General features: G+C 40.1%; 1 protein-coding gene across 2 annotated transcripts in view; it reads right to left on the bottom strand.

Annotated features, from left to right (window-relative positions):
* SLC24A4 (solute carrier family 24 member 4) overlaps nucleotides 1–22,717 on the bottom strand; it is a 95,121-nt gene that overhangs the window by 12,516 nt on the left and 59,888 nt on the right. The window contains exons 5-12 of one of the 2 annotated variants that reach the window (XM_075103744.1): nucleotides 21,513–21,597; nucleotides 17,181–17,284; nucleotides 16,378–16,452; nucleotides 15,371–15,396; nucleotides 14,611–14,664; nucleotides 13,397–13,539; nucleotides 8,452–8,621; nucleotides 5,587–5,731 (exon numbers count right to left, since the gene is read on the bottom strand). In XM_075103744.1, the coding sequence (XP_074959845.1) occupies nucleotides 5,587–5,731; nucleotides 8,452–8,621; nucleotides 13,397–13,539; nucleotides 14,611–14,664; nucleotides 15,371–15,396; nucleotides 16,378–16,452; nucleotides 17,181–17,284; nucleotides 21,513–21,597 (802 nt within the window). The remainder of the gene's footprint in view (nucleotides 1–5,586; nucleotides 5,732–8,451; nucleotides 8,622–13,396; nucleotides 13,540–14,610; nucleotides 14,665–15,370; nucleotides 15,397–16,377; nucleotides 16,453–17,180; nucleotides 17,285–21,512; nucleotides 21,598–22,717) is intronic. The other variant, XM_075103745.1, reaches the window with a different exon arrangement.

Raw genomic sequence — 22,717 nt, 5'->3', positions numbered from 1 at the left:
CTTTTATATCTTTTTAAATCTCTCTACCATTTTTCATTTGGGGAAAAAAAAAACAAACTGTTTTTCCCCCAGTTAAAAGTGATTTTTAAATCACCTGTCCCCTTGGTCCTAGTTAGGCTTTATGTTTACAAATATATATTTACACCCACATATCATTAGCAATATTAATTCACATTTCAACCTGAAAATGTCTAACACTAACATACACACCCCCACACTGGGAGCTTTGTAATAATCCAGACGGCAAGTAAATTTCTGCTAGAAAGTGCTGTCGTTTATCAGAGTTGAGACTGATTGGAAAATTTTAATATATGTAAATTACCCAATCTGAAAAGCCTTACTCATTTCTGAGCATGTGAGGAATCCAGAGGGATATAAATTTTTGACCCAAGTACAGGACTCAATATAGAAACAACTGAAACAGATATAACAAACTAGATCCATTGTGAATTTTCCATCAGAATTATTTTCCACTGAAAAATGCCTTTGTTGCAAAATAAAAAATTTCTGAGAAAATGGTTTTCAATTTGCTGTTAGGAAAACTAACACAGCAGCTGCCTCTCCACCTTCTCGGAGAATCCTTCTTGATTTCAGCTCTGCAACTTTCCTTAGAAACTGTGGAGGCAACAGATGTCTGCATTACCACACTAGAGACAGGATACATAGTGTGTAAAAGGGTATCAAAGAAGGCCTAACCTTTGCCAGCTTTCCAAGCAGGCAGTTGACCTACTAAAACATTCCTACTGCAATACTCCTGCAACACAGCTTTGTAAACAGTTCTTTTTCTGTGGAAAATACCGAGGTTTTACTTCTTATCCTCACCCAAAAAGAAAGTATTTTCCAAACTACTGACACTTTTCTTGGAAGTTCCATTTTCCAGAATACAAGTTCTAAATTCCAGACCATGAGATCTGTCCAAAACAACTCAGATTTCTATTTTCAGCCTGTGACTTTACTACACTTTGCATATTTGGATTTATGCCAGTAATTTTTTCTTGAAGACACATTTTTGGTACAGTGGGAACTGGTCCAGAAAAAGAATTTGCTCCAGTATGCAGAAACAAGCCTTACTCTCAGAGTTACTATAGGTTTACACATGACAATATTAAACAAAAATAAAATGTAATTGAGCAGAGATACTCCCCATATCTTGTTTGACTTTGTTGGATTTTGGCATGGTTTATTTTGTATGTTTTAACCTTGCTGTCTACTTTATCAATGTTTTTTGTAAGGGAGAACTGGGATTTATAGAATTCCTCAAGTCCTTCTTTGACCTTTCAGAATGAAGTGATGAGTTATTAGACTAAAGCCTTGCCCACTTCTCTTCCAATTTATCCTGTGTATCCTCCTCCAAGGCAGAGCACACTCATTGCTCTTCTGGAGCACATTTTCCAGTTTGGTTTTCTACAAAAGGAGCCTGGTTCATGAGCTCCAAGAGTCTGATGCAAATAGAAGTGCAGTTCATAAGGACAACAGTGAGATGTGCCTCAGAAGCACATTTGTATTCTGAAATAAAACTCTAAGGTAGATATGCCATTACATAGGCAGTGGCAAGAGGAAAAAAAAAATTCAGAATTTCATTCCAAAAAACATTTCAGAATGCTACAGTTCGGTCTTGCTCTGAACTACCTTCTTCGAAGAACTTCTCTCTTGTAACATCAAAGAAGCTATGGAAACTAGCTCTCTTCCTAACTCAGCCGCTTCATGTTTCTAAACTTTGGCAAAAGCACCATAAAGCAGGCCAAAAAGAGAGTCTGAGGAGCAACTACAAAGAGGAATCAAAATTCTCAATAAATCTTACTTCAAATACTTAGGAGCAGGAAGTCTGCTGGGTCCACGAGTGATCAAAGTATAAAGGAGCACTGAGAGAAGATAGGGGCATTGCAGAGAAGCTAAAAGAACTCTCTGCATCAGTGTTTGCAGAGACAGAAACTACAGAGGTTTCTACATGGAACTCTTGCCTGTCTTTAGCTCAACCTTGAGGACATACAACTCCATAGGGGATATAACAAAGAGTTACAGCATCCTCAGTGTTCAAGTGAGGTACATGGGGTTTGCTTTGTTCACTGTGTTTTCCAATAAAAGAAGACATCAAATGAAGCTAATAGGAGCCAGGTTCAAAGCAAGTAAAAGGAGACAGTTCTTCACACAACCATGAAACTCCTTCCCAAAGGATGTTGTGGGTGTTAAATTTTTGCAAAGATTCAATGAGAGTTAGACAGCTTAATGAAGAAGAAATACATTAACGATTTTTAAATACTTAGACATTACACCCAGTCCAGGAAGATCCTTGAGCTGAAAATAGCTGAAGGCCAACTTGTCCTGTCTCATTCTTCCCCAGGCTTCTTCATAAAGTCATGGTTGTAATCAGAATATTGGGCAAGACAAACATTTGGTTTGACCAAGTAGAAACATTTTTAATGTTATTAGCAGAAACTGTTAATTCCTTTTTGTGTTTACCATACGTGTTGTCTTCGTATTTTGAATCCATACAAAATGGGCAGGATTGCTAATCTCATTTTAGCTCTGGGAATTATTATTCCTATTTTAGCTAACACCATCACAATTTATATAAAGCATGCATGGTCCAGTCCTGTAAAAGAAGGAGTTCTTAATTTCTCTGAAACAAGCAGGAGCTGAGAACTCTGAGTATTTTAAAGGATCCTGAACATGTGACAGTGAATGGGATTTAAGCATCCATTAAGAGCTGCACAGAAGTGCTTTTCTAAGTCTAGTCTCTAAAAGACTGCTGAGCTATGCAAGGATTTTTACATATCATTCCATTGTCAACATATGCTTGCTCAGTTTCATCCTGCTTTATTCTGATCTGTGTGGGTTTTTTAAAAGTTTAAGACCTGTTTCCAAACAACTGTAGAGCAATCGAACTCTAAAGCATCAAATGAGTCTTTCTCTTGGAAGGTAATCATCATGGCCTAAAGGTTAGGTCAAGAAATAAATTCTTCTTTTAAAGGGACTGTTTCTTCCCACACAGAAACCAAAGGCAAAGGCTGGTTTGTATGATACTGTAGGTAGTTTCCACAAAAACTATGTGTTGTCTGCTGTTTCAAGATGGGTCTGAACCATGGCCTCGGGCTGAATCTCTGAATGTTTGATATATGGGATCTGGGCTGGATGCTGTAGTTTGAGACTGTTTTCATGTAACATTTTAATTCTCTATTTCTGTGTGCTAAAGCCCTACATTTATTGCTGATCACTACCATTGATTGAGGGTAAAAGAACATTAAGAAAAGCTTACAGATGGTAAATGATTACTGGGAATCACTCAGAGATTATATAGTGCTTTAAACTTCACTTATATTTATTTGTTTCAGAAAAAACTTGTTGCTGCAAAAGGCTGTAGAATACACTATTTGAAGGAGGAAAGACAAACCCCAAACTAGGATAAAAAAGGTGTCTACAGAACAGCAGAAAAAAGGGTTTGGTCCAATTCATGGCCATTTCTGTTGCAGCTCTTAAAATATTGGAGGGAATTTTCTACTTAGCACACTGCAAGCACTTGCCTTCCAAAGTCCTGCTGGAAAGTGAAAGCCTATTCTTCACAGAGCTCTTTATAGTACTGAAAGAATACATGAACTTCTGATCTTTAGAAAATATATGTGCCTTATTCCTGGCCTGAAAATATATCAAAAGAAAAACAGAAGGGATCCTGGGAAACTGTCTGCAAACTACCTTTTCCCTAAAGCCATTTCTAAATGTCAGGATTTTTTTAGGCTACTGATTGTGCCACAGTATTTAAATAACAACAAAGCATGATGCTGATTCTTTACATTTTCTCCGAAGTTATTAAAGTGATACTGCTGAAAGCAAAAATAACAGAACTGTCCCTCAGAATAAATGAGTTAAGCAATGAGAATCCAACCAATAGATAATCATCTCCAGACAACAGGAGTAACAAAACCTGATGAGGATTTTAAGCAATCACTTTATGACTTTTATACAGCTCTGAGTTCATGTTGAACTTTTGCTCCATTCCAGTATGAACTGTATCATCAGTGCTTCCACTTTGGCCTGTCACACCTCCATTATCTTTAAAGACTTTCTAAAAAATGCAGAAAAACTGCATTTAAAGAAGGCCAATGGCGTAACTAATAACTCTGTCCTTAATTCAAAGCATTTTGTCTATTGTGAATGTCTCACACTTAGGAAGCTCTACTCCTAAATCTATTTTTTATTCATAAAGAAGTTGTCTGAGTTTTGAACAAATCCAAATACAGTCTCCAGGTAATGTTGCCCCATGTTAAGATTTCTGCATTGTCCTGGAATGTAAGAAGAAATGCATGATTGCACTGCCCTAATTAAAACTAGAATCCAAAAACTTGATGAAAACAATTCTGTTAAAAAATCTTCTTTGCCAACACATGCATTGAATCCTGCATTTTTAAGATAGTTTGGGGAGACATTTTTGGTTTATAAAAGTTGTTTATTACTGTTAATATTATTGTTGTTGTTGTTGTTGTTGTTAACAACATGTTCATGTGCACAAGCATATTGCTGACTTGGATCCACTTATTTCACCATAAAATAAAACCAGTTTTTTCATTATCTCATTGATTATCATGAGCCCTTCTAATGGGCCTATCTTCAGTGAATCAGTTTGTTTTCATCCTTCACCCCCAATGAAAGTCCATGACTGCTGACTGCAAGAAGCTCCTGTAGGAGCAAACAGTACAGTAACACATGAAAACATACAGTTTTATCCAGTCTTCATATAGTATGCCTCAATGTTTGTCAGTCACAAACATCTCTTCTAAAATGACAGCAACAGAAGCAATGGGATCTCTAAGAAATTAGAATCACATACAATGTGGAAAAATCTTCCTCCTTTTTCACTGCGTGCGGTATTCATTTATACCAAGTAATATTTGTGTTAAACAGTAACTGTGTGACAGACGACTGCTGACTACATGTCTGTAAGGGGTGATCTAATCTCTGCCGTCTAATCTCCAAAGCATTTGGGGGAGCATCAACCTGCGATGTGTTAAGGGCACCAACATAATAACGTTGGTTATACTTAGCCCTTCAGACCAAAGCGTTTCCAAAAAATTTGAAAAGGTGAATATTATTACATACTGCTATTCTAAGAATTTTAAACACTGTCAAATATATTCAACATTCTTTCTCCCCCTAAACCTTTCTTCCTCTTCATCCAAGAAACCTAAATCAAGTTATTATATATTTATACACCTAACTCCCTCTGGCCTAGCAATCTCCAGCAGGCCATTATTAACTATGGACTTCAAAATTACTAGCAGTGCAGTGCTTATTGGGTTGGTCTCACATGATTTTTTAATATAAACCTGCCTTACTTGCTTTCCCTTCGCCTCTGGCAAACCAGCACTTCTACCGTTATTGTACATGATGGCTGGAAAACACTTTCCGAAGACCTGCTTTTAGCCATGAAGCCTCCAGCCCAGTTCTCCTGTCATCAAATCCAGCCTTCAGAGAGTCAAATCAATCCCCTACCTCCTTTCTCCCCACATATATTGTCTTTTCTTACAACCAAGTCTTTAGCATTTTAATTCTCTTCTGTTTTCTTGCAATAAACACCTGGAAAGTAAGACTTACCTGGCAATGAAAAAGGAGATAGACTGTCCTCTTCTTTTTCCTCCTCTTGGTTCACCACAGGGATGTTCCCATTTTCAATATTCTCACGTCTCCCATTCTGAAGTGGTTTGCCTGAGCCATTGGCAGACTGGATTAACCGCTGACGCTGCACAGTGTCAAAGACAAAACTGCCATAGTATGGAGAATATTGACTTTGTTAAATCTGGGTTTTGCTGTCTGTCCAGCCCCAGTCACGTGAGCCGTGATGTTTCTCCACAAAGCCTTCCTTCCAGTCAGCAACAAAAAAATCTGTCTGTGGCCTACCTGTCTTCATCAGGCCAGTGTTGACCATCCACCTCAAAATTACTGGCAGGAGTCTTTCAAGCCATGATGGAGAAACTTATCATATCTGTTCTTCCACACCATGTTTCAATGAGCATGGTTATTCTGAAGCACTTCTTACCCAACAGTTCCCACTCAAACCAGCAATAGCACCATAATCTAGTGGTAACAGTCAAGACATTTACACACTGTTAGAGTTGGTTTATGAATGACTCATTACCCAAGACTAACTCCTGTTGCCCTTGTCTGAGTATATACTTTCATGAAGCTCATAACTGCCCCTGCAGACATGTGTAAGACTGCTACAGTGCGAATACATAGTACAACAGTTACACGGACAGGATTTAAATGTCAGTATATATGCCCAGTAATACACTGGAGAACGTGAGATGTAACAGTAATTCTCTATGTTTATAAGGAAAGAAATAATTTTAGGTTTTCAGATGAGATAATGCAGGGTTGATAAGTGTTCTCTTTTTCATTGCAAATTGTTGCAACTTCCTAAAAAGTGCTCTGAAATACCTTGAAAAAATAGTTACTGCATAACATGCAAAAAAATTATGAACTAGTAGATCTGGATAGGCTGGAAGAGTGGGCTAACAAGAACCTTATGAAGTTCAACAAGGAGAAGTGTAAGGTCATGCACCTGGGAAAACATAATCCAGGAGTGCAGCACAGACTGGGATCCACTTGGCTGGAGAGCAGCTCTGTGGAAAGGGACCTGGGGGTCCTGGTGGACAGGAAGCTCAACATGAGCGAACAGTGTGCTGCTGCGGCCAAGAAGGCCAACAGGGAGCTGGGTTGCATCAAAAAGGGCATCCCCGGCAGAGATAAAGATGTCATCATCCCGCTCTACTCAGCGCTTGTCAGGCCACACCTGGAGGACTATGTACAGTTCTGGTCCCCTCTGTACAAAAGGGATGTGGCCAGGCTGGATGGGGCCCAGAGAAGGGCCACCGAGATGATCCAAGGACTGGGAAGCTGCCATATGAGGATAGGCTGGGAGAGCTGGGTTTGTTGAGCCTTGAGAAAAGGAGGCTCAGAGGGGATCTCATCACCATGTACCAGTACTTAAGGGGCAGCTACAAAGAAGATGGAGACTCCCTTTTTACACGGAGTCACATGGAGAGGACAAGGGGGAATGGACACAAGTTGCTCTTGGGGAGATTCCGATTGGACATGAGGGGGAAATTTTTCACATTGAGGACAGTCAACCATTTGAATAATCTCCCCAGGGAAATGGTTGACTCGGCCACATTGGACACCTTCAAGAGTCGCCTGGACAGGGTGCTGGGCCATCTTGTCTAGACTGTGCTCTTCCTAGAAAGGTTGGACTAGATGATCCCTGAGGCCCTTTCCAACCTGTGATTCTCTGTAATTAAAAATAGAGAAAACTCATATCTGAATACTTTCCAAAACTTTAGCAGTGAGAATACCTAAGAACATAGATCCAAAATGCTCTTGTTTAGAGAATGTTTTTTGCAGGTGTTGAACTGGCAAGTATCAGCTCTCTGTGTGCTTATCCATTAAGAAAGAAATATTTTCTGATCAGTGAATTGCCTTCAAGGCAGAACTTTTACAGGGTCAACTGCTGCTGTGTGCCCTAACTGATGTTCTGCTCGACTGTATACCACCAAACTGACTTCCTAATAAATAAATAATAAATGTTTTACTGTTAAACTGAACTTTTAGTACAAATATATTAGTGCTGCATTCTTTCATTGGGGTATTCACAGTACTGGGTAGACACAGGAACTGTGTTATGATGTTCAAATTCCAGGAAATTGCTAAAGTTTGTATTTCCTAAACTATTGAAATTAATTTATTTGCCAAAGTAAAAACCTCTCATATTTGACATTGTAGAGTGCAAAGGATAAAATCCTGCCTTCACAGAAGCCAAGGTTGGCAAGCCAAAGCTTTCACCCCAAGCACTTCATACAAGCTCAGAACAACATCACTTGGCCAGTCCTGTCACTTCAGCTGCAGGGTATGAAAGAAGCAATGTGTCGTGGTGACAATATATCAAGAAAGAGTTAACAGAAACTGTCTAGGGCAAATTCCCCTCATGAAAATATTTTGGTCCCCTTTGGTTTTGCGCTGAGTACTATGCTGAAGACTAAAGAGGTAGGCAAATATCTGATGTGATCCTGATGTCCTGCTAATGTAAGAGCAGTTCTTACAGATTTTTGGTTGCCCTGTCCATTATCCTGTCTTAGCCTGACCACTTTTGTAATGATCAAAAACAATTCTTCTGCTGCAGATAAAATCCAAATGAGCATACCCACCACAAACACACACTGAAACAAACATCATCTGGCAGGGAGATAAGGGAGTCCCTCCTTGATTACTGCCCTCCCATTAAGGCAGGAAGCATCACCAGTTGGGAATCCATCTTCAAATTTGCTGTGACACATCTGCTAGAGGAAAACATAGCTCTACCCCATCCCTAGGAACATGGCAGTATTTGACCTGAATCACTATGAGCACGGCTTTTTGGCAACCTCTCTGCCTCATAGTCATTTATTGCTTTCTTAATGAACCTACCTCATTAATGATGAGTCGGCTTGCCATCCGCATTCTGGTACGTGGTCCAAACTTATTTGTAATCATAATCCGTAATCCAGCTTCAGGGAACCGGTATTTGGGGGGACTGGAGCAGATGATCTCATCCACCATCACAACACTGTTTTTGCCATACTGCTGCATTCCCTTCACTAATGATCACAACAGACAGAGTTAGTTGTGGAATTGATCTTACCATCTTTCCCATCACCCAGAGCCATTCTTTTCAGGCTCAGGTGCGGGTAATATTCATCTGAATGCTTGAATTTATGAGTGACTTTCTTGTAATATTTCTACAGCCTGATGAATCTGCTCATCAGTTGTGCACTTTGTTTAGATCACATGCTGAAAAGGGATTTCACTCTGCTAAAGTAGCCACCAACCCACTCTCAGATGAGCAGGAGCAGATTTCACCCAGCCATTCATGCTGTAGTACCAGTATTCATTACTTGTCCCACTATGATTTTGTAAGCCTTCTCTAAAAGCATGTGCACTGTGGCAGTGTAGACAGCACTCCTGAAACCACTGAAGCTATCCCATTGGATCAGGTTGTTGCACATCCAGAAGTCCCTAATGTTGTGCTCACTCCTTTTGGAAATCTTCACTTTACTGTCACAGAATATTATCAATATCTCTAACATGACAAGATTTGAAATAATGAAAAACAATTGTCACAAACAAATACATGTTATAAGTAAGCCTTTGTTAATATAAAGGAACTTGTACCAAGGTTAAGAGTTTTGTTCTACTGTGTTAAGAACACAAACAAAGAGACAAACTTTTACTGGGAATCAACACAAGTACAGGCAAGGACTTTCAGAGCTCAACAACAAACCAATATTCTCACAAATGCTACAGACTACACATAGCAAGCAGTGCAAGGCTCAGCAGACAGGAGACATACCCATGTGGTATTAGAAAGCAGGGCAGGAAATAGGCATATGACTGTAATAAATATTAATTATTACATGTAATAACATGTATGGAAAAAAACCAACAAAATTCTTTACTGCTTGTTTTCTGCTTTGCTTACCTTGGCTTCACCCTCCCACTCCCCTTTTGCATTAAGTTACTTACATTAAGAAGAGGAAGAGAATTTAGGAGGTAGAAGTGAAAGGTAATTATTAGTGCATGGTTCCACTCAGGGAGCAAAGGAAATCTAAGAAAATATTCAACTCAAACAAAGGAATTAAAACAGACCTGTTCTAAACACACAGAAATCTGTATTGTGGTGTTTGTTTTTTTTTTTGTATTGCCACAATGTTGAAATATTTTTGTTTTTCAGGAAGAAGACTGGATCCATGCATGCATGTAAACCACATCATGCAATAAAGGCTTTGCTGTCTCAAGCACCTTCTAACGTATCTCAAGTTGAAGAAATATATCCTTCCACTGTCATTCAACAAGAAAAACCTAGCAAGCCTCTAAATTACCAATCAACAGCTATATCTTTTACCCTTTAGCATTTGAGTGTCTTGCTTTGTTTAACTAAAATGGGTTTTCAGTTGGTACACTGGGGTCCCCTGAAGTGTCATAAAGAGATCTTTGGTTTCACAAAGAAATACGCCCTACTCAAAGAATCCATGCTGTAGTTTTGTCTTGCAGCTTAGTATATCTCTAATAGAGAATAGGACTAGTAGTAATTTTGCCTTTGGTAAACATAAAGAAGCAATTATCCTCCCCCAGCGCCAACATCTAAAACAAATTAACCTTGATGAGTACTGCAGCTGATGACACAAATAAGTAGCAAATCCATTCCAATGACTCTTAGAGTGTAGCACCTTTTCTATGAAGGAATATATAGCCAGACAAGCTTCCTAGGAACCAGTCCTCACAGAACAGGACTCAACCACAGTAGCGTAACATTTGCTTTAGTTAGACAAAGAAAAAGAAATGTTTGACAGCAATCCTGGTAAGGTTCCATCGGATTAACTGTTCTCACGTGAGTTTCTCCAGTGGTCTCCAAAGTGCTTCTTTATTTTACAGCGTAATGAAAAACATGGAAGCACTGCAGTTTCTCAGAGCACTAAGGAGACAGTGACCAAATATACCCAGCTTTGATGCGATACCATGATAAAAGCCTCAGAACTGATGTAGAATACATCACTATAAATATATAACTAACTGCAGCTATTTTGACTTACTGCAGCACATTGCTCTTCCGTTTTCATAACCTCTCTTAATTCTCACTCCCCATGCCCATAAACACATGTACATTGGCCCCATATGGTACAAACAGGCTCCACCTAAAAATGGCAAAAGTGGTTTTCACAAATGTGAGACGGAGAAAAGGCTTCTTCACTTCTCTTCTGTGATATTCCTTAGAAAAATATCTTCTGAGAACAGCTTTTGCTTTTAACAAACTATCTAAACTTTATGCTCACCATGAAGAGTCATCACCAACAACCCTGTCAAAATCAACAGAAAGCTTCTTGCTGGTATTAGCTGACTGCTGATCAGGCCCTCAGAAACCCACTTTTTTCAAGAGTTTCTGGTTTGAGGCAGGAATCAAACCATGTCACCTGGTGGAAATTTGGGTCAACATAATAAAAGCCAAGGACAGTGAGCCACATGTTTGTACTTTTAAAACAGGAGCATTATAAACAACGTACAAATGTTTCACCTTTACTTGTGTGTTCGCCCTTGAAATTGAATTTATCTTATGGTGAAAAACTCTTTTTTCTCTCTGAAACTTGAGTAATGGAAGCTTTTATATTGTGCCATTGGAAGCTCTTGAAAGTAATAAAACAAGCATAAAAGAGAGCTGTGCAGCATGTGAACTCCCCTTTTATCTGCACCTTGGGCAACAGACTAACCATCCGTGGCAGGAAGAAAGTTCCTCACCCAAAGCAACTGTTCTTTTTTGGGAAGTAACCAGACTTTCCTCCTGTGGAAAATCAGACTAAGGTTAGACCTACATCTTGGTGAAGCCAAGAGAGATTTTTTGGTGGATCCTGAAACTTGCTAACCACTGGCTGGAAGTAAGGCAGAAGCCAGCTCTAGTTCTCTCCCTGCTACTAGCAGTGCTCCTGTTGCTGAAAGGTGCTGCTGGGATGGTGCAACTCAGCTTGTGAAGCCAGCCAAGTGTCAACTAACAACAAATCACTGATAGGTCATGGCATATTTTGACTCAACAGAAGGGAGACGCAACAGGCAGCCATGTGACTGTTTTCTAGGACAGCTTCTTGACACATAAAGCACCCATCTATAAAGCAGCTAGGCTAACACTGCCATCCTCCTCTCCCACTGCTCACTCCAAATCCTGTCACCTCCTTAATCTCTTCTTCATGTCCTCTTTCATCCCAGGTAGGTTTGCCTGTGATAATATCTACACTCTCACACTTTGAACAGTAGTCCCTCCAATGGAACATGTATTTGCTTAATGGATGCTGGAGAAGACAAAGGGAATCTGCCTGAAACTGCAGTCTCAGTGCATCTTTGAGGGAAATTAGAGAAGAAATCTGCTGTGGACAGTTGCTGGTGGAGACACCGTTCTCATGAGTCCAGGTTTTTATTAGCTTTCTTGCTCCTTTTCCTAAAAGTTCTGCATGTTCCTCACAAGCACTAAATAATCTTCACATTTCCTGAAAAGGAGCTAGGTGGACAGGCAAGCACTCTGTACTATTATGCCTTTAGCACAGAGTGGCTAGAGAGGAGAGCATGCAGGGAGATGACATCAGAACCCAACAAATGCCTCAGAAGTAAAAACCACTAATATCTGTGTTCTTTCACTGGATCACCCTTTTCTTTGTCCCCACTTGAATATGTAAGTAACAACTGCCCTAGGAGGTATCCTCTGAACCTTGTGTGTATGTACCTCAACATCCAAGTGACAGACTTCACTATATCCTAGCCAATGCTCACAAAATTCATTGTAAAATGAGATAACAGTATTTCAAAGACATCTTCATTTAATTATGCTACAATGTTCTATGAGAAGCAATTTAAAATCTCTATTAAACTAAATAATAGAGATAGGTCTAAATACCGTGTGTGCTCTCCCTGCACAAACCTGTTGTGACAGTACCTACCTTGAAAAGATTCCAGCCTAAACACTAAAAGCAGAAGAGTGGGATTCTCTGAGTCTGCTCTAAATTCCTGTTTGCTACTATTTGTTATTACATGAGGAGCTTTCCAAATGCTACCTACATTGCTGCTGAGCTCAGTCTCCTAGAATGGGAGATGTTTGCAAAGAACAAAACAAGGGAAGTTCACTCATGAAGAATAGCCCAAGAGCTCACTAAATTATATGGTTTGTGCTTTGAAGGTAGGAATGATTTTGCTCTACAGAGAAAAAAGGGAATGGAAGGGAAGAGGGATAAGACAATGATAAAAACAGGCTTACAAAAAAGCCAAAATTACCCAGGTAAGTTTGCTTACCTTCTGTACCGAAAGTTGGGTATCATCATCTTCCCCTTTATGACAAAGACACAGACAGCAAAGAACCTGTATTTCACAGTTTACTTATGTGCTTGGCAATGTATGCAGAACCATTCAGGTATGTGAAAAGCCAGTCTTCTGAGGATCTGAACTCAACATGTAATCCCTCTTGCCCACTGATCTGCCCATGTCCTTTCCTTCAACACTCAAGTCCCAGCTTCTAGTTCCAAAATAATTTTTGAAGTGAAAATTACCTTCTTCCTGGCAAAAAAAATATCTTTCTTTCACAGTGTTGTAGCTCACCACTGAACAGGAGATAAAAAGGGAGCAAAATTGCCAATGTGCAAAGCAGCTTGTTTCCAGAATATAAAAATATTTTTCATTGTTTTTTTTTTTATCTAGCAGTCTGACTGCTGAATTGTCAAGTTAACCCAATAAAAGTTTCTGCTTATGATTGAATTGTAATACTGTTTTGATCCGCATTAAAGAAATAAAAAGAATATCCTGTGAACTAGTCTTTTTCCAAGTCCTGTCTGCTCAGCCTTACCTTTCCTTAGTAATGGAATGGATGGGTCATCACAACTAGAGGCATAACATTTATTACCATCTTCCAGCTCATTGTTGACTGTGTCACCATTTCCAACATTCTTGCTTTTAAGGTTGAAGAAATTTTGCAACCTCATATTGTATCTGAAAGTGCAAAGTAAAGGTCTGAAAAGGTTGGATTGTTGCATTTCCTCGTCAAACTTTTAAGCACCTGAGAACAACTTATGCAGGCAAGCAGTAAAGCCTAGATGCATGTTCTCTGACAACTAACAGGAAGTTAAGAGAAAGGACTATACAATTTAGTGGCAAGCTGATAGGAAAGCAAGGGCTGTACCTATCTCTCATGAGACACAACAGACTGCAAAAAGACAGTAGAGCAGATTTATTGATGGAAAAACGCTGAAGCTGCAGATTTTGGAGCCAGGACATTCACTATACAATGGCTTCCTCCCTGCTGCATCAGCCTGCAATCCATCTCACTATTTATCTCAGTACTGTTTTCCCCATGGCAGGTGCTTGAGCATTTCTGGGACTGTTGACCTTACCCTTCTAAAGAAAGATGCACGTATTTTAGCACTAGGGTGGGATCTAAGAGGGCTGTCAATGAACTCTGCTAAGACCTGATGTAGAAGAAAAGGGAGGCTGAAGTTCAAAAAGGGTGATTTGTGAGGGAAGGGCACCAAGTCTAAGTAACTTGCAGTAGAAGGGTGAACTCACAGACCCTTGCAGTAACAGTCAGACCTCTAACTCTCCTGTCAGAGGCAGTGACACTACAAAAGAAGGATGTCAGTATACAATCTGGTATGAGACGATCTGAAGACCATTACATACTTAGCAGTCTGTGTAACGCTACTTGACCCTGTTCTTTTGTAACCTTGAGGTTACAAAATATGTCTAATAACTGACACGCTGTGTGCTTACAATCCAGGGTACCCAGTGGACTTTTTAATAGATCTCTGCATAAATGACATTTTGTCTCAACTTCTTCTGAAAGCTACTTTATTTCAGTGCACTATGAAAAGAATGCATGAAAATATTTGCTGTTAACTGAGCACAAATCTAGATGAAACTGATTATGCACAAAAAAGCAAGGGATCTTACACAGAAACATAACTGGCTGTATTGTCCTCAGCAGGAAGGCCAAGGACAAAATCACACCAAAAGAATGATGGTTATTTAACACCTAAAGGGCATACGGAGGAAAAAACCACTTACTTCATGATAAGTATGTAGAATGAATACATAATGATGAGTACAAGGCTTTCCCACCTCAAAGAGAAAAAAACCCAAAACACCTGTTAAAAGGCCATTCAAACAGCTGTATGCTTTACAAGTTTGATGTAGGAGTGTGCATTAAACATCTAGTACAAGTCACATTTTTATGTACACAGGATTCACATCATTAAGATTAGATGGTGTCTCAGCAGACTGGGGGGAAGCAGACCCTCAGGTTCCAATAAATGTGCAAATAAAATGTAATGCTTATATTTCAGAAATGTGCTATGCAGACTGAAACCATAGCTACCCTCTGAGGATCATAATGGCAATACCTTTTGTCATTTCAGTGCTGAAGCACAGGCCACACACTCTGAGAGGACTCTTTTAGAAAATGCTTATGATCTTCCACTAGGAGCCTGCTTGGACTGTTCCTAGGGACACCTAGCACCCCCATAAATGTTAACAGCCAGAATTGGAGCAGCAGAACTTTGGTTACCCTCTCTGCACGTGTGAGTCTTCAGGCCTTACATATAGCTTATTTACTTCATTAATGTTTCCAGGTTCTTAAATTTTCTTTTAGTTTTCCCTGATCATCATAAAAAATATAACCAAAGAAAATACATAGGATTTCCTAGGTGTCAAATCCAGCTCGTACTCCCAGTGGGTATGAATGAAAGTTAATTACACTGCAAGTCTAATTTACTAATCGAGTCTCATGGCAAATACAGGACTGTAGGGAATAATTTACACAACTTACCATTCTATTTTCTCATCATATATGAACTAGAAGAAGGAGAAAAAAAAAACCCACATAAATTGACCATTTCTCTCATCTACCTTGAAAAACAGTCAAATTTATTTAATAAATATCAGTCATATCTAGCCAGAAACCACTCAAGCTTTGACCCTTTCTAATCAGAACTTTCACTGTATGGATTGTACCCCTAACAAAGCACAGACCTCATGAACAAGGCTTAGATACCTCTCAGTGATTGTTATAAATACTATTTAGTAAAAGAGTGTAAGCATGTGATATGCACACATGTACTTGCACGCTGTGCGGTAGAAAAGACAGCAAGTATTCTGAAGATACCCAGCTCTGAGTCCTTTTAACAGCTAGACTAGTTTTAGCAAAAAAAATCAGTCATTTTACTTCTGCTCTTAGGCCAAAAGGTTATACACATTTTACTCCACCCTATGTAACTTCTGTAACTGAATGGGTGGCAAGTGATCGATATTAATTACCAAACAGACTAAGTGGATTCTTGCTCTCCTTGCCACCAAACACAGTAAATGTGTATGTTCAAGAACTACTACACTGCTCTAGATGAACAAAGTGGTATCTCACCCGTTCTCTATTTAGAAATATTTACCCAGAATCTGTGAAATAAAATTACTGTGTAGAAGCAAGAAACAGCCACCTTCCCTATTTAAAATAGAGATGCAGCTCAAATTTTTTATGTCCACAACAAGCAGTCTCCTAGGTCAGAAGAGAGTACTGCTCTGTTTAACAGTAGCCTGCAGAACCTTACAGGCTGTAGGCACAAGATGAATGGACATTGATGAACATGATGGACACATATTCTGTGGGTCTGTATGAAGTTTTCATGTTTGAACCGTATTGTGGAGCTGAGCCCTCACTTCCAGATGTCACTAGAACCAGCTAGAAAAATAAATATTTACCAATGTGTATCAATGGTTAGCAGGCTGGTCCTCCAAAAATTCAAGCAATGAAACACATTAATTGGTAAGAGAACTACTTACAACAATAAGTATGATCACAGATATTGTGTAGTACACAGAGTCCCGGAACACAGACCACTGGGTGAGACAAACCACCTGAAAAATATCACACCTTCAACCAACAAAGTATGTGATTTTAAAGACAAAACAAAGGGGTCTATCTTGCAATCACTTAGGTGTGTGAGCAGAATTATTATTAGCAACAATTCTGGAACCAATCACAGTTTTATGCTAACGGGAAGACATATCAATCTGTTAGACAATGGATCTATAATAGCCACCAGTAATAAAAATCATACAGAAACTTCCATTAATTAAATACATTTCTTACTAATGATATTTTAATTATCATAATTTCAACTGTAAAGTACCATTCATTGTAATGCAGTAAATCAATGATTCCCACTTCATTATATCTGTGGATATATCACACTTATTACTTGAAAAAATATGATACACATTCTAACCAACTACTGAGTAGATGGAGCAAATCTCATGCTTGTGTCCTAGATTCTTTGATCACCGTCAGTACCAGCAAGGATTAGCAGATACCATGGATCAGTTGACTGTGAACACATTATTGTATGAGAAGAACCAGTTTGCTCTGTATGGTACATGTTCAGAGTGCTGGAACTACAGCTTAACTTTTTGGAAACATTTGCTATTTTTAAAGCATTTGTACATTCTTTCTAACATTTCACATTTTTCACAATGCCAGCTCATTTTTGGCTTTGACTAATGCTCTTTTTTTTTTTAAATATCTGCCCATGGAAACATCTAAATTGTAAGCAAATGAGCTCCATAAAGATAAGTATCTTACTAACCTGCCCTGCAAACATTCCACAGACACCAACAATGCAGAGGATGTTGAAAACTGCTGAACCGACAATGGTCCCTACTCCTACGTCTCCATGAGTGATAAATACACCTGCAGAGGGAGCAAAACATGCATTATTACCTCTGCCATTTAATTTTAGGTCACAGGCAATTACTTAGAACATGTACCACCTGAGAACAAGACATAGTTTGAAAGATTAACCAAAACAGGTTTCATAATAAATGCTCACTTCTATGTGGAATACTTTGTGATTTTAGTCTAGCTAGCAGCTCACAATTTTTGACTTAACATCTCTACATATATATTTTTATTAAAAGTAAATTATTTTTTAGCTAGTATTTCAACAGTGAGTCCTGTATTTCACAGCTTAGTTGTTAGTGATGCAGTAATCCATTGAAATTAGTATAAAATGCCTCCAATCATATCAGGAGCAGGGAATTTATTTCAAACAGTGTAATAAAGCACAGAAACCTTTCTCCCAGGTATTCAATATTTAGTGTGTTCTTCTTTGCAATGTCTCATGAGAGTAAGAGATTCTTCCCTCAAAAAAATGGTAGTCACTTTGGGTGCAGTATTTTGTGCCTTCTGACTCGAACAGACAAGCAGGATTCAGACCTAACCTGTTCTAGTACTGACTTTCAGTTTTCCCTTAGTACTGAACCTACCTATGCCTCAGATCTGTACCTATGTCTCTATCTGTAACATAATTGTATCAGAATGACAAAAATTAATGGCTGGAGTGGAACTCCAGGGATTATCTAATGTAATCTTCAGCACTGAGACAGAACCAAAGATAATGTGAATGCACTACAGGGCTGTATCTACTTGTACTTTAAATTGTTCACTAATGGGAGCATTAAAGGTTTACACTCACTGCTTTTTCATAAGTTGGACTTGAGCTTATAGTGCATTCCCTTTAGCCTGTATTTCCCTAAAGTTTGTAAAAATGTCAGTTGGGATAGTAGCAGGAAGCTTACTAAGGCTTTACTAAAGAGAGATTTATCAAACTTAAGGCACTGTGCTGCTAGAAAACTACAAGCTAGTTGCCATTACTGAAACTTGGTGGGACAAATCCCATGACTGAAGTGGGGCTATTGATGGCTACAGGCTGTTCAGAAGTGACAGGCGAGGAAAGAGGGGTGGAGGGATTACCCTCTACATGAAGAAATGGATAGATTGTGAAGAGCTGTCTCTGAAGAATACTCATGAGCAGGTTATGGGTAAGAATTATAGACCGAGGCAACAAAGGCAACCTTGTGGTTGGTGTCTACTACAGGCCACCCAGTCAAGGGGAGCCTACTGACAAAGCCTTCATACTCCAGCTACAGGAGGCGTCATGCTCGCAGGCTCTCATGGTGCTGGGGGACTTCAGCCAGCCAACATCTGCTGGAAAAGTAGCACGGCAAGCTGTAGGCAATCGAGGAGACTCCTGGAGAGCACTGACAATAAATTTTTAAGCCAGGTAATATACAGCCCTACCAGAGGGGATGCGATACTGGACCTGTTGTTCACCAATGCAAGTGAGCTAATCAGTGACGTTAAGATTAGAAGCAGCTTGGGATGCAGTGATCATGCACTGGTGGAGTTTGCAGTCCTAAGGTATATGGTTCAGGCAAAGGGTAAAGTCAGAACCCTGAATTTTAAGAAAGCAAAATTCCAGCTGTTCAAGGAGTTAGTCATGAAGACCTCCTGGGAAAGTGCCTTCAGGGTCAAGGGAACAGAACAGATCTGGCAGATCTTTAAGGATACTTTTCATAGAGTGCAAGAGCTCTAGGTCCCAGGTGTAAGAAATCAGGAAAGGAAGGCAAGAGTCTGGCATGGATGAGTCGAGCCTGCTGGTCAAACTAAAGGGCAAGAAGGATATGCACAGGCAATGGAAGCAGTGACAGATATTCTGGGAAAGAGAGTAGGGACGCTGCCCAGTTGTGTAGGAATGGGGTCAGGGAGGCCAAGGCATGGCTGGAGCTGAACTTGGCAGGGGACACAAAGAATAATAAGAAGGGCTTCTAGAGGTATGTCAGCCAGAAAAGGATGGTCAAAGAAAGTGTACCCTCTTGATGAGTAAGACTGGCAAAGTAGTAACAATGGATGAGGAGATGGCTGAGGTACTCAACTACTTTATTGCCTTGGTCTCCACTGGCAACCTTTCTTCCCACAGCTCTCAAATGGATGCACCTCAAGACGGGGACTTGGGGGAGCAGAGTCCCTCCCACTGTAAGAGATCAGGTTCAAGACCGCCTGAGGAACCTGAACATACATAAGTCTATGGGACCTGACAAGATGCATCCCAGAGTCCTGCAGGAATCGGCTGATGTAGTTCCCAAGCCACTCTCCATGACATTTGAAGTCATGGCAGTCAGATGAATTGCACTCATTTTAAAAAACAGTAGAAAGGAGGACCCAGAGAATTACCGGCCTGTCAGCCTCACCTCTGTGCCTGGGAGGATCATGGAGCAGATGCTCCTAGAAGCTATGCTAAGGCACATGGAGGACAGGGAGGTGATTCAAGACAGCCAGCATGGCTTCACCAAGGGCAAGTCTTGCCTGACCCAACCTAGTAGCCTTCTGTGATGGAATGACTACATCAGTGGACAAGGGAAGCACTACAGATGTCATCTATCTGGACTTCTGTAAGGCCTTTGACACAGTCCGCCACAGCATCCTTCTCTCTCATTTGGAAAGATATGGATTTGATGGGTAGACTATTCGGTGGATGAGGAATTGGCTGGATAGTCACATCCAGAGAGTAGTGGTCAATGGCTCAATGTCCAGATGAAGATCAGTAACGAGTGACGTCCCTCGGGGGTCCGTACTGGGACCAGTGCTGCTTAATATCTTCATCAATGACATAGTGGGATCGAGTGCACCCTCAGCAAGTTTGCAGATGACACCAAGCTGTGTGGTGCAGTTGACATGCCTGAGGGAAGGGATGTCATCCAGAGGGGCCTGCACAAACTCAAGAAGTGGGCCCATGTGAACCTCATGAAGTTCAACTAGGCCAAGTGCAAGGTCCCTCTGCTCCCAAGGCAACCCCCCATATTAATACAGGCTGGGGAATGAAGGGACTGAGAGAAGCCCTGCAGAGAACGGCTTGAGGGTACTGAGGGATGAAAAGCTGGACATGAGCCAACATGTGCGCTCGCAGCCCAGAAGGCCAACCATATCCTGAGCTGCATCAAAAGAAGCGTGGCCAGCACATCGAGGGAGGTGATTCTGCCCCTCTATTCCACTCTGGTGAGACCCCACCTGCAGTGCTGCATCCAGCTTTGGAGCCCTCAGCACAGGAAGGACATGGAACTGTTGGAGCAGGTCTAGAGGAGGGACACAAAAATGATCCGAGGGCTGGAGCTCCTCTCCTTCGAGGACAGGCTGAGAGAGTTGGGGTTGTTCAGCCTGGAGAAGAGAAGGCTGCGGGGAGACCTTACTGAGGCCTTTCAGTACTTAAAGGGGGCTTATAAGAAAGATGGGGACAAACTTTTTAGTAGGGCCTGTAGCGATAAGACAAGGGGTAATGGTTTTAAACTAAAAGAAGGTAGATTCAGACAAGATATAAGGAAAAAATTTTTTATGATGAATTTGGTGAAACACTTGAACAGGTTGCTCAGAGAGGTGGTAGATGCCCCATCCCTGGAAACACTCAAGGTCAGGTTGGACAGGGCTCTGAGCAACCTGATCTAGTTGAACACGTCCCTGCTTATTGCAGGGGGCATTTGGACTAGATGACCTCTAAAGGTCCCTTCCAACCCAAACTATCCTATGATTCTATGACATTTATTGCTTTCTTCCTTCTCTGTCAGTGTAATCCTGTGTCCTTCCTTCTCTTAATAGGTACTGGTTTTGCCATTTAGACCTCCTTTTTATACCAATAATATTTCAGAGATTATTTCAGATAATTCTGTGATGTACACCATGTCCTTCTGCCTTTAACAGATCTGACTTACCTACACATTATTTTGTTCTTCTCCCATCTTCCCTGTTCTCATACTTCCTTGCTAAAATTAAGTTCCTTTATTTGTGAAGAAAGAAGCCAAAGAGTCATTAAATACCTCAAACCTTCTCTCAGGGGACTGCAATAAATCTCTTCTTTTACTTCCTATGTTCAGAACCAGCCTCTCCTCTCTGTGTTTTGAGAGGAGATTCACAGTTTCATGAGATATTTTGAGTAGGTAATTATACCATGAACCACAGACTAGCTGACAGCTGCAATTGCTGATTATAAATTGACAGAAGAATGGTAGCACTTTTGGATACCTCTGCTTGATCTGCTGCTGGTTTTTTAACGGCAGATCTCATAAAAGCTAGTATGTGGGCTCCATACCTATAACAGATGCAAACAGTTCTGGAGTGGAGCTCCCTGCTGCCATGAATGTGGCTCCAGCAACATCTTCACTCAAATGTAGTTTCTGGAAGAAAAGCATTGGTAATTGCAGTGCTGCTACTGTATTTACATTGCACAGTTCTACAGTTGCAAAGACAGAAGCTCTTCATTTTCTGTCCACAATGCTGTTAAAGGATGAACAGTCTCTATGATGCTAAATTAGACACTGCCTTTTGAGAAGGCAAATAGACTTTGGGCAAGTAAAATGTTTATGCCATAACTCAGTCAAGTGTCAGAAATAAATTACCTACTTGTATATAATTGAATAGCCAATTGTGGGTTACATGTAGCTGCATAGAGAAAAGCATCTCTGCCGATTCAGAAAGATTGTAAACATCTCAAATTGTTTTCATTAATTTATTTGGGGACTCTAAACACAATCATTCAAGAATTAAGGGCAATTCTCAAGGCTTCTAAATTTTGAAAACAAAAATCTGTAAGAGAAAAATATAACCTCTGTGAATAAGTCTTACAAACAGCAGGCCTGATTCTGGCTTCACTTTACAACTGTGTTAATCAAAAACGAGTCTGCTGACACAGACAAAACTAGTCCAATTAGACACCAAGAGGCATGTGTACTGTAGACAGTTCTATTTTTATGAGTGTGTCTTAAGCTCTAATAGGATACAGATAACTCAGACCAGCAGAAACGTGCGTAGGTCCACAAGTGGGCTGCATCAATTTTGTAATGTTTGAAGATCTTTCCCTTGAACTATAAAGGGGGTTTTATGGAGGAGCTTCTTCCTTTTTGAGAGTCTCTAGACTCATCTTTAGTAACTTATTTTCCTTCCAAGGACAGAAAAGTGATTAGTGACAAAAGGACCAGTACAGAAATCCTGTATTTTTCAGTCAATATGCAACATTTTGAGCTGATGAAAATGACATGCTACAGAACTTTGCAAAACATAAACACAAGCCCTTAATGTACCATTTGATCTATTACCAGTCATACTGTTGCAGGAGCTCAAATTTAAGTGTGCTATCTGAATTCTTCTTAGCTGTTTTAATGTTCGGCAGAACATGAGACGAAGATTTTATGAAGGATTAGTGACAACTTAATTGGTACAACAACCCAACTGGTACAACTTAAATATGGTGTATAAGGTGCATGCTGGAGACAGAATGTTTGAAAAGGGAAAGAAAAG

Source organism: Phalacrocorax aristotelis, chromosome 9 (assembly GCF_949628215.1).
Source record: "Phalacrocorax aristotelis chromosome 9, bGulAri2.1, whole genome shotgun sequence".
In the NCBI taxonomy this organism is placed as follows: domain Eukaryota; kingdom Metazoa; phylum Chordata; class Aves; order Suliformes; family Phalacrocoracidae; genus Phalacrocorax; species Phalacrocorax aristotelis.
Note: the sequence above shows the minus strand (reverse complement) of the source record. Positions and strands in the feature narration are given on the sequence as shown.